Here is a 17,959-nt window from a genome sequence, read left to right on the forward strand (position 1 = left end):
ATTCCAATAATCACCCAGGGCAAAGAGTAAGGGTCAAGAGTCAGGCCTCAGGCAAGATCATCTTCAGGCTGAGGTAGGAGAAGGGAAGGGACCAGTCTTATTAAAAGAAGTAATCTCTGGATCTGGTGCCCAGGTTACAAAGACTGTCATTATTCCTCCAATTTCAGTGTAAAGATGTCCGAGTCCCATCCCACACAACAGGGCAGTTCACTAAGTTGGGTGAGGGCCAGAGGTTTTATAGAGGGGGTAGGCACAGCTCACTCTTTTCCCAACACTCATGGCACACTGATCTAGACCTTCAGGGCTCAGCGGAGTTGCCACCTCATCCTTGAAATTTTCCCTGACATTCTTCCTGGCCCTCCTCAAATTGACCCAGTCTGTGCTTACTGGTGTACTCGTAGTATCCCCCAGTAGAAGTAAGCTTCCTGAGGGCAGAGATGATTTTTGCATTTGTCTTTTATCTCCCTCCCCCCTTCCCCCAGTGCCTCCAGTTAACAAGGTTGAAGGGATCATCGAGCTTTCTTTTTTTTTTTTTTTTGCAGGGCAATGGGGGTTAAGTGACTTGCCCAGGGTCACACAGCTAGTAAGTGTTAAGTGTCAGAGGCTGGATTTGAACTCAGGTCCTCTTGAATCCAGGGCCAGTGCTTTATCCACTGCACCACCTAGCTGCCCCCTCATTGAGCTTTCTTACACGGAAGATTCCAGACATAAAAGATTCCAAATCCCAAAGGTTTTTAGAAAAGCAGGGCACAGATATCAGATATCAGGCAAGAAGGGGGCGGTAGGATCAGAGACAGACTGCTGCAGGAAAGGCTAGCCTCAGAAAACCAGAAAGGTCTTTTAGATTCCCACACCACAGGTAGTTCCTTTTTCTTATAAGACTTTCCATTTGAGGCTCTTTGGCAGGTCCTTCCAGACAGGGGAAGACTTTCTATAGAGCCTACCAATGAGAGTATCATCACCAAAAGTTTGGCCATCTGGTAGTGAATTTTTTGGCCACAGAAATTGAAATGGTTTGGAGAAATCATAGGATTTAGATTTGAAAGGGGTCTTAAAGACAATCTAAGGTTCATCCATCCATTTTACAGATGAGAGAACTGAGGGCCAGAGAGGGTAAACGGTATTGTCCAATTCCACACAAATAAACAGAATGCAGTCACTTGATGAAAGAGGGAGCACCAATAACTGAGTGGAGAAGGAAAGGAATCAGGAACTTTTAAGAGGAGGTGGCAGTGGAGCTGAGCCGTGAGAGAAAATTAATATTCTGAGCAGAGATGGCGGTGGGAGAAGATGTTCACTGTGTGCTTGTGGGTAGTCTGAGAGACTGCGTGGTGGTTGGTGAATGTTACATTTAGGGAACAGTGAGCAATTCACTTGCTGTGGAGCTATATGCACAGACCCAGGTTCTTGAAAAGGAGCATAAGGCAATATGATACCCAGGAAGGAGCACTGAGCCTGGAATCTGAAATCTTGTGTTCCAATCCTGCTTCTGGTGCTCACTCCTCACTTTATGTAAGCCATTTAATCTTTATGAGCTTCAGTTTCCTTATCTTTAAAATGAAGGGATTGGACTAGAAAATCTCTGAGGTCCTTTCTGATTCTAGAACTTGATCCTGCGAATAGTAGATTGTATTTAAGCTGACTCAAATAATAGATTGCATTCAGAGGGAGGCAGTTGATACTGGGGGAAAAAATGGAGTTCAAAAGATAGACAACCTTTAAAGATAGAGACCTTTGCTGGGTGACTGGAGGGGATTGGGATCTTTGACTCACAAAAGAGCTAAGAAAAAATCTAGGAGGAACATCTTTCCTTTGTAGGGAAAAAGGCCACTGCAATCCAATAGAAAAACAGAAGATGGCAATCAAGAGCCACATAGCTGAGAAAAGGCAGAGGACCAGCAACATTTTCAGTTAGTGTGATGGAGGAAATAGCCCAATAGAGATGACATCAGGAGCTCACAGCACAATGGAGAAGGCAGTAAGCAGAAGTGTTGGAGACTGTTAATCAGTCAACAAGTATTTATTAAGGGCTTTCTATGTGCCAGGCCACACCACTGGGGGTGTGAGAATTTGTGTAGGAGTGTACCTCTGTGTGTGGGGAATTCTCCTTGTTATTTATCTTGCTATGCCATTTAACTAAATGCCTTTGGCTTTGAACTAACAAATACCCTAGATGGTCTATTAAAAGAGAAATGAGAGGGTAGATGAGCTGTGGTTTTCAACTGATCCAAGTTTGCCTCAAACCTGAAATAACTTTCAGGGGATCCATGTCCGAAGGGGGCTTGGCTTATGTAAAATGCTGATAGGGTTCAAAACGTATTTTGGAAAAAAAATAGGTTTAAATTAGAGGTGTCAAACTTGCAGCCTGCAAAACTTCTGAGTGAAGCCTGAAGCAGATTAAACTGTAATTGGAAAATATTTAACAAAATTTAAAAAAAACCAATAAACATGGATAATGTTAATTTGTGGTTTTCTAAGTCAAACTGCAGCCCACAGGGATTCCTTTATTTTTAAGTATGACACCACTGATTTAAATGAATAATGTTAAGGTGACTATTTGAATAAATGTATTTTATCTTATTGAGAATTCAACTTTTGGAATCAAAAGATGCCCTTTTGGGGGGGGGCAGTGGGAAAGGAACTTCTCCCATTTCCTCCTCTACCCCTACCATTCCAATTCCAACATGTAGTTGATTAGCTTTTATTTTTATCTTGATAATCTACTGAGAATATAACTGTGAGGAGTTTGGTTTGAGACAAACCTTCATTTTTTTCCCCAGTGGTGAGATTTGGCCAGGAAACCTGACTTGAGAAGCAGAATCATGGTGTACAAACCCTCCTGGACTGTTGTACCTTTGACTAGTTTTTATCTAATCACAACATCACGGAATCTCAGCATTGAACAGGGTCCATGGTAGCCATGGAGTCAAATGATATCTGACCAAGAATTCTGCCTATAAGTTAAGATACTCAACTAGTGAGCATCTAGACTGTCTGAAGTCTTCCAAAGAAGACAAACCCATTACCTCCCAAGGTAGCTCATTGTACTTTCAGAAAGCTCTGTTGGAACTTTTCCCTTGCATCAACCTTAAATTTGCTCCTGTATGCTCTATCCATTGCCCATAGTTCATGGCCGACCAGAACAAATCAAATCCCTTTTCCATGTGAGAACCCTTTGTATACTTAAAGACAGCTAGCATTTCCTACCCCACCCCATCTTCCCTAGGCTACAAAGCCCCAGTTCCTTCAACCAGTCCTCATATGGGATCAGATTATGGAGGCAGAGATTTTGGATTAAAAACCTGAAAGAGTCATTTCAATTAAAATAATAATAATAAATATGCAAAGGGACAAAAGAGCTCAGCCCAAATCTGTACACGTTTAAAATGAAATGCATCTTTGCTAAAGCTAGATGCCTAAATAATATAATGGGTGAGCTGGTATACTGGGCAGCCAAAAAGGAACAATATCATTGATACCTAGTAAACTCAGTGGTGGAAGGACAATCAGTGAGTGAGGCATCATGGTAGGGTAGAAATAACACTGAATTCTAATCAAAAGATCTGAGTTTGGATTCCAGTTCTGACATTTCCTTTGGGTCCTTAAGCTAGACAAAAGTCTTTTCACTTCCCTGACACTTGGTTTCCTCATCTATAAAATGGAAGTCATGAATACTTGCCTTATCTACCTCACAAGTTGTGGGGAAATATTTTATAAAGTGCAAGGTTCTACATACATGTGAGTTCCCTGTGACTACGGCTACAAGGAAAATGAGGGATAGATGGCATGGAAGGAGAGTAGCAAAAATTTATATGAGATGCAATTAACAATACACCAAAGATCTGTGATTTCATCGATGTAGGGACTCTTTCAGCTGGTACATTTCTCCCCATTCCTATCCATCTTCCTCCCCACTGTCAAAATAAAAGATTCCTCCTAAGGTAAAGGTCCACCTCCCTTTTTCCAGCCTTATTTCTTACTACTTCCCTTTACAAATTCTACCTTTGTGGACTAAAATTTGGCAGGGAAACCGGGGAAAGGGATGGGAAAGGAGCCAATGACTTTGGTGTCCTGTCTTCCTCCAGGCACCAAAAATCACTGTGTAAGTAAAGCAGACTGTAGTTTAATTAGAAAATTGTAATGACTTCTGTCAAGTGTTTAGGGTTATACTTTGGGGAAGTATTGCATCAGTAGACTGCTCTTGCTAAAGCATATGTAGGCAAGTTATTTAGCCAGTTTTCAAGTCCCTACTGTATTCAGAAGATTTTACTAAGTACTATGGGGAATGAAGAACAAATGGAAACTTGCAGATACTCCTGGGTGATGGTAATTAGCATCCCGACAAGTGAATGGTGGGAAAAGAAGAAGCAGAGAGGGATGAAAGAAAGGACGGTTCTTTGATCCATGAAAGCAAAAATTCATAGTACATTCAGCATGGACCACAGGTCCTCCCATAACTAACTAGGGTAGCCTTCTAAAGAAAATTAGTATGTGTGTGTATATATATATATATATATATATATATATATATATATATATATATGTTTACATTAAAAATCCATGTTTGTGTATATGTGTGTATTATTCCAAGAAATTCTCATTATTTCTGGTTACATCATCTTTATCCATATTCCAAAACCCTATACTCCTATCATGTATATGTATATGTATATGCATGTGTATGTGTATATATGTGTGTATAAGTATAATATATATAATTGCTAACATTTGTTTAGCACTTTAAGGTTTGCAAAGTGTTTCACATATATTGTCTCATTTGATCATCATAACAAAGTTTCTAGATAGCCCCACTTTAGAACTGAGAAAACCAAAACTGAGAGGTTAAGTGAATGACTTCCTCAGAGTCACAAGTTAATCAGGATTTGAACTCAGGGCTTCCTCCCTCCAAGTCCAGCATTCTATTAATTTATACCGCTTAGCTATTATATATAATATTGAATACTGAAAAGGGGAGGTTAGACTGGAACTTATTCATAAGATACCTCATACATAGACTGGAGAAAAAGCCACCCTAGCCGGGTGGCACTACACCCAGTTGTCTTGCCTAGGTAAACTTATAATGGAGGCAAGTAACTCACCAGATGACCAAAGCTTGATTAGAATGTCCCTTAAGACCATCCATCTCCCTTTGATCAACTAGGGTTCTGTATAATCTCTAAACAGCATTAATTCAGACTCAAAGACACAAATATTGTGGTTCCCTCAGCAATTAAATTTGCAATAAATAAATTATACCCAGCTTTGCGTGACTTTGAGCACATGGATCAGTTTTTTTCATTTTAAAAATTTAATTTAATTTTTTAAGTTAATGAAAACTTACCTTTCTCTTCACTCTTCTTCCTCCAGAAAGAAAAGCAAAACTCTTGTAACAAATAGGCATCATCAACGAAAACAAATTCCCACATTGGACACATCCAAACAGGCACGTCTCCATTTGTACCCAAAGTCCATCTGCCTTTGTTAGAAGGTGGACTGTAAGTTTCACTTGTCAGTGTTTCCTTAAGTAAGCTGACCATTGAGTTTCCAGAAAGACTGAGAAGTATGACAAGCTTTGTAATTTCATTATCCCTTCAGCATTTTTTTTTGTTCAGAACTATGATTTCCTCAGTTTACTGAACTCTTCATATATAAACTCTCTCCACTGATGGGAATCAGAAACTCACCTGTAACTTGTCTTAAAGAGTTGCCTTGGGGGCAGCTAGATGGTACAGTGGATAAAGCACTGGCCCTGGATTCAGGAGGACCTGAGTTCAAATCCAGCCTCACACACTTGACACTTACTAGCTGTGTGACCCTGGGCAAGTCACTTAACCTCAATTGCCTCACCCCCCCCAAAAAAAAATGTTGCCTTGGACACTGAGAGTTTAAGTGACTCACCTACAGCCACACAATTAAAGTCAGGAATGACTTGAACCCAGGTCTTCCTGACATCAAAGCTGGCCCCATCCTGCCCTCTACCATGTTTCCTTTCCAGGGGTGTGCTGATAAATGTTTAACAACCATCTCTGGGGTAGCAGGTAATGTATACACACTTTTCGAATTTTAATCTTCATTAAGTCCCTCACTTTCTTAAGTCTAAACAATTAACAGAATAATCAATCAAGCCTTTTTTTGTAGCATTTGCCAGATTTCCAGGGTATAAATATTTTCAATAAAAATTTAACAATCAGCTCTACTGAGATGTTTTGAACAGGTTAACACTTCTGCTTGTCCCCCTCATAACTGCAATAGGAATATATTTTATAAAAACATTTGTAGTGTCTTTAAATAGTACCTCAAATTAATTACCACAAGGTTTGACTTTTTACTTAGAAAATATTTGGGCTGCTTTTTTATTTTGGGGAAATCCGCTCGGAAGTCTGAGTATACTGGAAATAATAGGAGAATGAGAAGAATCAAGTTAATCTGGAGAATGGGAGGGCGGGAGCAGAAGGTCACATACTGGAAAATTCAGAGCCTCACCAACTAGGATTAGCTGGGTAAGTCTCACGAATTAAAGTGTAGCCTTTAAGCTTTAAATAAAGACCATGTATATTTTATAAGTTGTGAAATGCAGAACTTTTCAAACTCAGTAAAGGTGGCACAGTGGGTAGAGCACTGGGCTTAGAGTCAAGAAGACTCATCTTCCTGAGTTCAAATCCAGCCTCAGACACTTACTAACTGTGTGATCCTGGGCAAATCACTTAACCCTCTTTGCCTCAGTTTCCTCATCTGTAAAATGAGCTGGAGAAGGAAAGGTAAGCCAATCCAGTATCTTGTCATGAAAATCCCAAAATGGGGTCACAAGGAGTTGGACACAACTGAAAAAAATGACTGAACCACAACAAATAAAAGAGCAATCACCTAAGGGCTAAGTGATATGATGCCAACCATAAGCACAGTAAGAGTTCAGAAAAAAACCAATGAATTGATGTAAAAACCTTTATTGAAAATGTACTATGTGCCAAGCACTGGGGGTGAGGGGTGGGAAGGAGCTGGGTGTCAAAATAGTTGGATGTGGGTGCTCTATGTTGGGAGAAATAATAAAAGGATGGAGGGCAGGGAGAAGAGAGAAACAGATAAAAATTGTTTTTACAAGTAATTGGGGGAAAATAAAATGCTAAATAAGCAAACAAAAAAAGAGACAGATGGAAAGACTGGAAAACTGGCCTGCTCCAGTCACCAGATCCCTTCCTTTCCTTCCTTTTCTTCTCTTCCTTTCCCCACTGGCTTTGATGGATTCCCCTAAGAATCATCCAAATATCCATAGATGAGCATTGGAAGTGGTACCTGAATTAAATTTGGAGTCAGGGAGCCCAGACTCAAAACCTTTTTTTTTGTCTATATACTTACTAGCTGAATGACCTTGGACCATTCACTTTCTTCTGTGGGATTCATTTTCCTTGATTATCCATTAAGGGTAATGCACTAGGCACTCTCTAAGGTCCCTTCCAGTTCTAGGATCCTTTAATGAGATGTCAGCTTAAAGATTGCTCTCATAAGGAGCCCCATAAATTAGAGACAGACTTTGTGGGGGGCGGGAAGGGGTGGTATAAAGAAAGAGGGGAGAGGTGGGTCATCTTATGGTAACATCTTTTATTAGTACAAAGGAAATTGAAATATAAAACAAACAATTTCCTTTAACAATAGAAAAGCACTGAACAGTTAAAATGTTCTTTAAATCAACAGTGTGTTCACATCCCTCTGTAAACACCTTTGTCTATAATAACTTGGTGCTATTTGCCAAGGCAAACAATATGTAAATGAAAGAAGAAAAACCATTCTGCTGGCTCTGCCTTTCAGGATGCCCTGCTTCCTTTACTCCATTTCCTACCTGAGGCCTTTCCTTATCACTCCATTTCCTGCCCACCTTGTTAGTATTTTCTTCTTAAAAGTACTTTAACTCAAAAAAAAAAAAAAAAGGAGTTTAATTCATAACTGGGCATTACCTGCAGGCTTCCTCCTCTCCTCTGGTTTCTCTTTGCGAGGAGGGCTGTAACAAAGGCTTAAGGGCAAGGTTTTTTTCTTTTCTTTTTTGTCTTTGTATCAAGTGCCTTTGCACTGCACCTCACACATAATACTCAATAAATGTTTCTTGAATTGAGTTAAATCCTGAGTGTTCGCCTCTCAGCTTAAAGACTCTTAGAAAGCCTGGACTGAAAAAGATCTTAGAGATCATTAAGGCCAATGCTTTCATTTTATAGATAATGAGAGTGAGACCCCAGGTCACACAGCAAATTGGTGACAAAGCCTGGACCAAGACTTGAGCGTACTGATGATTGCTCACAGTTCAATAGAGTATAGTCTATGGCTTTGGAACAGCTGTTTGTACTTCTCTTTTCCTGTGTGGAACTAGCTCACATGATGATCAAACCTGTGACTTTCTGTAACAAACTGGGATGCCTAACCTGACCTCACCAGGTAATAACTCTCATTTTTTCGTGTTCTTACTTCCCAGCTCCCGGCTTTCTCATTGTTCTTAAAGTATAATCTACTGCTGTGGTGCTGTGGATAAATCACTGAGCCTGACTGAAGTCAGGGAGATATCTTCATGAATTCAAATTTGGCCTCAGATACTTAACTAGCTGTGTGACCTTTGGCAAGTCACTTAACCCTGTTTGCCTCAATTTCCTCATCTGTAAAATGAGCTGGAGAAGGAAACTGCAAACCCCTCCATATATTTGCCAAGAAAGCCCCAAATAGGGTTGTGAAGAGTCAAACATGACTGAAAAAACAACCCAAACAACAATTGCAGTAAATGCCTATCAATTTTTGCCATTTGAATTTCCTAGCATTAATAACTAAGCTTGTTTCCTTATAGATTTAAAGGGGCTTCCAGCAATCACATATGATATACATTTTCTGACCTCCATCTAGACTCCCCTAAATTTTTAGTATAAAGAACACAATCCCTGGAATCAGAAGATCTGAGTTCAAATCCCATCTATGATCCTTACTAACTGTATATCCCTGGGAAAGACATTTAATCTCTCTGGGCTTCAGATTCTTCATGTGTATGATGATATTTATGATACCCACCTCACGGGGTTGTTTTAGGGATCAAATGATATAAAGGGCTTTGATAAATTTAAAGAGTTCTACAAATGCAGGTTGTTATTTTAGCATTCCAGATGATAATAAAAATAACTAGTATTTATATTGAATTATAAGGTTTACAAAGGAAGTCTTCCCTAACCTCTCTTAATGTCAGTGCCTTCCCTTGGTTAATTATTACCTATTTGTCATGTATCCGTATATATTTGTGTGCATGTTGTTTCTCCCATTGGATTGTAAGTTCCTTGAGGCCAGGAGCTGTCTTTTGTCTCTTTGTGTAACCCCAGAGCTAAGCCCAACACATAGTAGGCACTTAAAATATTTTATTGATTATCTCACTTAGTAGATTGTGATTTCCTCCAGGACAGTAATTGTCTTTTGCTTCTTCTTGTATCCCCAGAGCTTACTTAGCACAGTGCCTGACAATAGTCAACACTTAATTAATGTTTATTAACTGACCGTCTTAAGTTGTCACAACAACCCTATGAAGTAGATCCTATTATTATCCCCATTTTAAAGTTGAAGAAACTGAGGCAGACAGAAGCCAAGTCCAGGGTCACACAGCTAAGTGTCTGAAGCAGGATGTGAAATCAGGTCTTACTGACTCCCAAGTCTAACATTCTAAATGCCAAATTACCTAGCTGCTTCAGGTCATAAGGAGCTTTTATGTAAGTTCACTTCTGCTATTAGTCCTCAATATATTACTTGTTAAATGATTTCTGTAGTACTAAGGAACATATCTGGACACAAGAATCAATCCTATTCCATCCCTGACAAATGGTCATCCAGCCTTTGCTTAAATACCTCTACTGAGGAGAACCCACTCTAGATGAGTGTGGATGGAGTGCTGGACCTAGAATCAAAAGATATGGGTTCAGATCCTACCCCTAAGCCTTTTCACCTTTGTGACCATTGGCAGGCTTCTGAAGCTCAGTTTGTTCAGCTGTAAAATGGCTATAATAATGCTGAAATTACAAGGCTGTTGTGACCTTCTGGTAAGATAATGTATGTAAAGCACATTGTAAGCTTTAAATATCAGTTATTGTTATATTTATCATCATCACCATCATTATTGATGTTATTATCAACACTACTACCACCACCATTACTACTAGTACTACTATTACCACCATTACTACTAGTGCTACTACTAGTACTACTACCACCACCATTACTACTGCTGCTGCTGCTTCCTGATGCACTAAAACTCACTTTTTTTTTCTTTATAAACTATCCAGCTATGCTGCCCCCATCATGAAGATTTTTTGAGCCCAAGGTTAATACTTCTCATTGACGCTGGATGCATTTCATATTATTAGACTCAAGCCAATGTTCTAGCCTCTCATGATCTTTTTGGATCCATGATGTTGGCTATCTCTTCCAGCTTTATGTAGCATGAAAAAGTTAATAAACATGTCATTTATGTCTTCATTTAAGTTATTGATAACAATTTGAAAAAGGGATGGGCAAAGTCAAGTCCCTGATATTCTCCACGAACCTCATGGAGGTTCTCCATGAAGCCTATCCCAACCCTTCTTGATTCTATTGCCTTCCCTATGTTGATTATTTCCTATTTATCATATATAGTTTTTGTGTGTATATTTGTTTGCAAGTTATCTCCTCTATTATGAGCTCCCTAAGGGCTGGGACTACCTTTTGCCTCCTTTTGTATCCCCAATACTTAGTACAGTGCCTGACACAGGATAGGTGCTTAATAAATGTTGATTGATTGCATAAGATCTTTTAAGTTGATCAAACTGGTTACAGACTCACCTAACTGCATATATTAGTCTAGTCCATATCTCTCCCTTTACTCAAGGATTTCAAGAGAGATTTTGTTTAATGCTTTGCTCAAATCTAGGCAAACTGTCACTTAACAAAATTCCCCTGGTTTACCAGTCTAGTAATCCCATGATCCAATATTCCCCCACCAAGCCAGGGAAGGAAGCTCTCTTCATGCTGGTTCATTTTTCCCACCTAAACCATCTTTCAGCAGGAGCAGGTTGGGGGTGAGGAGTTTGGGAGATGCAGAAGGAAAGGGTTTGTAAAGTACATGGGGAAAGAGAAGGGAGGCTTGCAAAACAAGACCCCAAAAGGGAGTCTACCTGATATGGTTCTTCAGAAAGGATAAAAGTGACTTTTTCCCATTGTCACATACTTTCTAAGTGATGGAGACAGGACTCTCAAGCCTGGATATTCTGATTCACTGACTGAAGTAAAATAAAATACTGATGTGTCCACTGCCACACTTTGATCTAAATCATAAGATTTAGAGATGGAAGGACCTAAGGGATCATCTAGTCCAAAGTATCCATTTTATAATAATAATTAAAAAGTAAGCATTAATTTTCTTTCCCTCTTCCCTCCCCCACCCTGAAAAAAAAACCTCATTAAAAATATGCATTGTCAAGAAAATTCCAGTGAGAATATTCTTTCTGGGGAGGCTAGGTGGTACAGTAGATAGAGCACCAGCCCTGGAGTCAGAGGTACCTGAGTTCAAATCTGGCCTCAAACACTTAGCACTTACTAGCTGTGTGACCCTGGGCAAGTCACTTAACCCCAATTGCCTCACTAAAAAAAAAAAAAGAGAGAGAGAGAGAATATTCTTTCTAGGGGCAGCTAGATGATGCAGTGGATAAACTACTGGCCCTGGATTCAAGAGGACCTGAGTTCAAATCTGAACTCAGACACTTGACACTTACTAGCTGTGTGACCCTGGGCAAGTCACTTAACCCTTGTTGCCCTGGAAAAAAAAAGAATATTCTTTCCATTTCACCAACCTATGAGCCTATCAGTTTCAGTCTTGCCTCTTTCATTCCCATGTTCCCCTACCCAACCCTACTTGTCTGTGAGTCAATATTAGAGGAACAACAACATAACAAGGATCATAGAAGGGACCTTAGAGGTCATTCAGTCCAATCACCTCATATCATAAAAGGGGAAAGTAAGGCCCAGAGAGGCTAACTAATTTTTCCAAGGTAACACAGTCAGGAAACAGTTAAAATCCAGATTAGATTTGAAGACCTCTCACTCCAAATCTAATATTCCTTCCACTGTTTCTCAAAAAAATGTCACCAGTGGCAACAGCCACAAGTTCTGACTCCCTCTCTAGTATGCGTCTTTTGGTGGTACTGGGAGAGGAAAAAACTCAACACTCCCTTCTTGATCATGGCCCTATTAGCTGAGCCTAGTGGCTTGCAGGAGCTGAGATCAATTTTCTCTTATGACTTTGAAAGGGTCCAAAATCCAAATCTCAAGGTTTCACCAAAGGAAGTCCCATGCTGGAATGGCTGGACATTTACACTTAAGATGTCATTCTCTGTTCTTCTTTAGGTTTTGAAACACCTGCGGCACCTGAACTTCACCAACAATATGGGGGAGCAGGTTGATTTTGATGAGTTTGGGGACCTGGTAGGTAACTATTCAATCATCAATTGGCATCTCTCCCCAGAGGATGGCTCCATTGTGTTTAAGGAAGTTGGGCATTACAACGTTTATGCCAAGAAGGGTGAGCGGCTCTTCATCAATGAGGAGAAAATTCTATGGAGTGGATTCTCCAGGGAGGTATGTACTGATTATAAGAAAGCCATGAGTGGTCTACTGACAACAGCAAATAATATGTGGGCTATTACTTTGGGGAAACGTTAGCTCAAAAATAATGCCTGGCACCGTCCGACTAGATAGATTCTTTGCCAGAGAAAATTTAGCCGCAACGGAATTATAACAATCATTCACAAGGATAAAGCTCACATGGAGCAGGGAGATGAAAGAGAATTCTACCTTTCCAGGAGTCCCACTAGATCATTCTTGAAGTTTGAAGCACTTTACCCAGAGTTATGGAATCTCCCAGAAGTGTAAATAATGATAATAGCTGACTTTTTGTAATATTTTAAGGTTTGCAAAATGCTTTACATGTATTATTTCATTTGGCCCTGATAGAAATCCTCTGTGATAGATATTCTAGATTATTATTAAGGAAATCCTCAAGGTAAAAACAAAAGTATCAATAAAAAATTATTGAAGATAAAAAAGAAAGCTCTCAGCACAAATGCCCCAACTTGTTTAAAATACATGTCCCACTTCATTATTATTTATTCTGCTATTATACTAAATGAGAACAGATGCAGGCATTTTATATAATATATATAAAATATGTCATATAATGTATTATATATTATATAAAATTCTTGCATCTGTTCTCATTTATTATCTCCTCTCTCTTAATCTCCACCCATCCCATTTTGTTGACTTGAGCAGTTCCAAACCATTGAACAAATTGTGTAATAATGTTATGGGGGGAGAAGGAAGGGGAGGGAAGAAAAGGGGATCTTCAAATCTCAGTATTTTATCTCCCTTCTTGTATGTCTCCAGATTTTTTCTAGTTGTGCCCTGAAGGTAAAGTAGGGTATGAAATGGGGGAAGGGGAGGCACTAAATTAATTTTTACCCATTGCATTTCTGATGAAATTTTCTAATAATAATAACATTTACAAGTGCATTCCATACTATAACGGTTCGAAGTAGATAGTGAAGTAGAGTGTTCCCTATTTTACAGGTAGGGGCAGCCAGGTGGCACAGTGGACTCAGGAACATTCATCTTCCTGAGTTCAAATCTAGCCTCAGAAACTTACTGTGTGACCTTGGGCTAGTCACTTAATCCAGTTTGCCTCAGTTTCCTCATCTATAAAATGAGGTAGAGAAGAAAATAGTATCTTTGCTGTAGTATAGTTACCAAGGAAACCGCAAATGGGGTCACAAAGAGTCTGAAACAACTGAACAATAACAAAATTTTACAGATAAGAAGCCTGAGACACAGAGGTAAGTCTCTAGTGGGTATTTTACTTCATTCCCTAATATTTTTGACTCATCTTTTTTTTTCTGTGAATTAGACTGGGGAATTGGGCATGGGAAAAATGGATGAGGCTACAATTCTTCCTTTAGCAGTTTTATGACCAATGAGATTTGGGTGCTATTCTTTCAAGGAAGATAGTGGCATCTTAGAGAAATCCTGTCCAGCCATCTCCAGTGTAGTCACAACACCAAGAGTACTCTTCCCTCAACTCCACAAATCCCCCTCTCTACAAATTTAGCAAACATTACGCCACCTTCTTTATCTTATCCCAGCTACTGGGTTATAATAGGCCATTCTTATCACAAACTCCTTGTAGGCAAGGACAGGGTCCTATTTATCTTTGTATCTTCTCTCAGGCCTTAGCACAGTGTATGAGGACATCAGTAAATATTTGCAGAATAAACATTTGTTACATAAGCCTCCCCACCCCCAGCTTATTGTATGACCTAGCTGAATTCAATTTGCTCCCATCACCACTCTCCCTCCACTTACAAGGCTCTCTGGGAAGTGTGTTGTTTAGTATGTGAAGAGAAACCCCAGAGGCCCAGCATCCAGTGCCTCTTTCCTACATTTGAAGGAATTTATTACCTTAAGAATGCAAAGGCCACAGAACCATAGATAATATTCTCTTTTCTTCTCAGAGCCTTCTGATAGTGACTGTGCTATTTAGAGAGAGGCAGTCACTCTTGCAGGGCTCCAGAGTACCCATTCAATCCAATATTGCTGACATAGCCAACTTTCTACAAAATTTGCCTGATGCATTATGGACATTGCAGTTTATCCAGAGCTCCTTTTGCTTTTGTTGTCAGTGTTACCTATTTCCAGCTGTGTCTACACATAACCAATCTGGCCATTTCCATGAATTGATGGGCCAGCATACTATAAAAATGCTCAAAATTATTTCTCCCAGAGTCATAACCTCTGCCTACTCTTCTTCCAAATGCATTCCTTCATCTAAAAGAAGCTGGAAGGGAAAGAAGTTGGATTTCCTCTCCTCATTTAGTCTCAGTCATCAAAAAGGGTAATTTTATTTCCTATTTAAGTCCCTGACAAGTTAAGATCCAGGCATACAGGAAGCTTAGAGAGGTGTAGGTAGATCTGCTGAGGCTTTGACTTGGTATGATCTATTCTCAGGATGTAGCAGAGAGAAGTAAGGATTTGAGTAAGGAGGTGAGCAGAAGAAGCAGTCATTTTCTAGTTTCTCATGAATTCGGTCTTCTGAGTATAATTTTCTTATTTTTTCAGAGGTACCATGAATTATTAGTCTTTTGGGGGGGGCAGGGCAATGAGGGTTAAGTGACTTGCCCAGGGTCACACAGCTAGTAAGTGTTAAGTGTCTGAGGCTGGATTTGAACTCAGATCCTCCTGAATCCAGGGCAGGTGCTTTATCCACTGTACCACCCAGCTGCCCCCAAATTATTAGTCTTATAGGACATAATAATGAACTGGCTAGCCCCCATGCCCAGAATGCTCTCCATCTGAGGATTTGATAAAACATTGGCATCCTCAGACCCAGTGCCTGTTCTGGGTCAGCTGGCAAAGTTTCAATCACTTTCTATTTTCAAAATATCAAAACAATGTCCTGACCAACCAGAATGTCCAGATCCACTGATAAAGTTTTCTAGTCAACTGTAGATTACAAACAGGAAGTGGTCTGTGTCCAGCTTTCTCAGCAGAAAAAAGAAATGGAACAGAACAAACCAAGAAATGTATGTGAAGGGTTAGCAGTTTAGCTCAGTAATTCCCACCTTTGTGGGTCACAGATCTGGAAACAGAACTGCTAGGAGGGGCTTCCCATTGATTGATGAAAAATGGTGAGGAATATACAAGAAAGTAGAAAGAGAAAAAAAAACAAAGAAAGAAGGACACCCCCCCCCAAAAAAAAAGATTAAAATGGGACAAGAGAGCTTTAGATATAAAAGAAGATGCAGGACCCCATCTAATTATATTTCTGTAATTTTACTTTATGCTGCTATTCAATAAATTGAGGTATATACAACTTATTTTCCTCTTAATTTTTTAAAAATAATTTACACCTTCAGGTATTTATTGATGTTGATTTCCATCCAAGCAATAATAACAACTCCCATTTAAAACTTGAGAGATAGCCTGGCATGGTGGACAAAGAGTCCAAATCCAGCCTCAGACACTTGACACTTACTAGCTGTGTCACTTTGGGCAAGTCACTTGACCCTCATTGCCTCCCCCCCCACCCCCCCTCCAAAAAAACCAACAGATGATAAGACTGAGGTACAGAGGAATGAGGTGATTCACCCAAGATCATACAGTTAGTAAATGACATGGTCAAAAATCAAGCTGAGGTCAGACACTACTGAACAACAACAACAAAAATTCTAAAGGTGACATGGTGTAGTTGATAGGGAGCTAAATTTGAAAATGTGGATTCAAATTCTACCTCTGACACTTACCTAGCCATGAGACTCTTAGTGATTCTTGGTAATTCTCCCTGTAAAATTGAGATATTAATACCTTTAGTACTGACCTTCCAGAGCCATAAGGAAGATCAAATTCGATAATGTACATAAAGCTTCAAGAGGCTATTTAAATGTCAGTGTGGTTATAAAAGAGCCTTCAAAATCATTGCCTACTTCACTTTTATTTACATATCAATTGCAGCTTAAAGTGGAGATGGAAGTCTAGAGTAGAGTCTGGAGGTTCCAAATGACAACAAGAACAGATGTTTCATTTATAAGGGAGTATAGTTATATAGAGACATGTTTGATTCAAAACCTTTTTAAAACGCGATAGATCACAACATCAGACTATTTTCCTTGTGCTATTCAATAGACATTTATTAAATCCCTACTGTGTACAAGTTGTCACAGTGCATAGAGTGCCAGGTCTGGAGCCAGGAAAACTCATCTTCCTGAGTTCAAATATGGCCTCAGACACTTACTAGCTGTGTGACCCTGGGCAAATCACTTAACCCTGTTTGCCTCAGTTTACTCATCTGTAAAATGAGAAGGAAATGGCAAACTACTCCAGCATCTTTGCCAAAGAAACCTCAAATAGGGTTAAAAGAGATGAAGACTACAGAAAAATGACTGAAATGAACTATGTGTACAACTTAGTACTAGGTTATTGTGCAGATACAAAGCTTAGATTAGATTAGATTAGATACTAATTTACTTCTCTATTAACCTTGCTACATAAATATAGCAGATTATGCCTGATTTCTTAGTTTACATCAAATCCAGTCCATCATTTTCCACACGAAGGAACCCAGGCTTAGGAACATGATACAGCTCATCTAAGGGACAAGCAGCCATAATTGGCAGAGAATTTCATGTTATTTTCAAATATCTTTTTTCAAATGCACCTGGAATTTAGACACTAGCCTCTTCTCAGATGAAGGCCAGTTTCATTAGAGTGAATGTCAGCAATCAGCTTTGCTATATATAGGAAACAATCCCTTCTCACCTGGCATGAAGAAATATTCTATTCAGAACCATAACCAGCAGGTTTGACATCTGGGGCTAAGCAACACAAAGGTACCTGAAATTAACTTTTATATTTCATGATGTGAAAAGAAATTAAGTAATTAAGACAAATTCAATTGAATAGGAAGAACACTTAGTCATGATAGTGGCTCAGTCTCTGAGTTAGAAGGGACTTTGAAAGTCATCTGGTTCAACTCACAGGATTTGTGGTCCTGTGCCCTTTTTTCCTCTACCAGAAAGGTTTCAGCGAATTTCCCTGCCAAACACTGAACAGGAAGGAAGTATTACTTGCCTTTTCTGGGGGGAAATGTCTCTGCTTGCAGAGGGTGGGCAGTAAAGAGAAAGGCTGTTCTTTTTTGTTTTTTGTTTTTTTAGTGAGGCAATTGGGGTTAAGTGACTTGCCCAGGGTCACACAGCTAGTAAGTGGAGAAAGGCTGTTCTTAGAAGGAGAAAACCTAGGGAAGTGATAGGAAGATAGGCTGGGAATTTCTTTATGGGATGGAGGGAGTGAACAAGCCAGAGCCCACTCTTATTAGGCTAAATTTTTTAGTCATCATGTTCTCATGATACATGTAATAGGTGTTAAATTTGAG

The 17,959-nt window shown here is 39.5% G+C and overlaps 1 protein-coding gene across 2 annotated transcripts in view; it reads left to right on the forward strand.

Moving 5' to 3' along the window:
• CASR (calcium sensing receptor) overlaps nt 1–17,959 on the forward strand; it is an 83,754-nt gene that overhangs the window by 33,326 nt on the left and 32,469 nt on the right. The window contains exon 4 of one of the 2 annotated variants that reach the window (XM_043997379.1): nt 12,388–12,626. In XM_043997379.1, the coding sequence (XP_043853314.1) occupies nt 12,388–12,626 (239 nt within the window). The remainder of the gene's footprint in view (nt 1–12,387; nt 12,627–17,959) is intronic. The other variant, XM_043997380.1, reaches the window with a different exon arrangement.

Source organism: Dromiciops gliroides, chromosome 3 (genome assembly GCF_019393635.1).
Source record: "Dromiciops gliroides isolate mDroGli1 chromosome 3, mDroGli1.pri, whole genome shotgun sequence".
NCBI classification, from domain to species: Eukaryota; Metazoa; Chordata; class Mammalia; order Microbiotheria; family Microbiotheriidae; genus Dromiciops; species Dromiciops gliroides.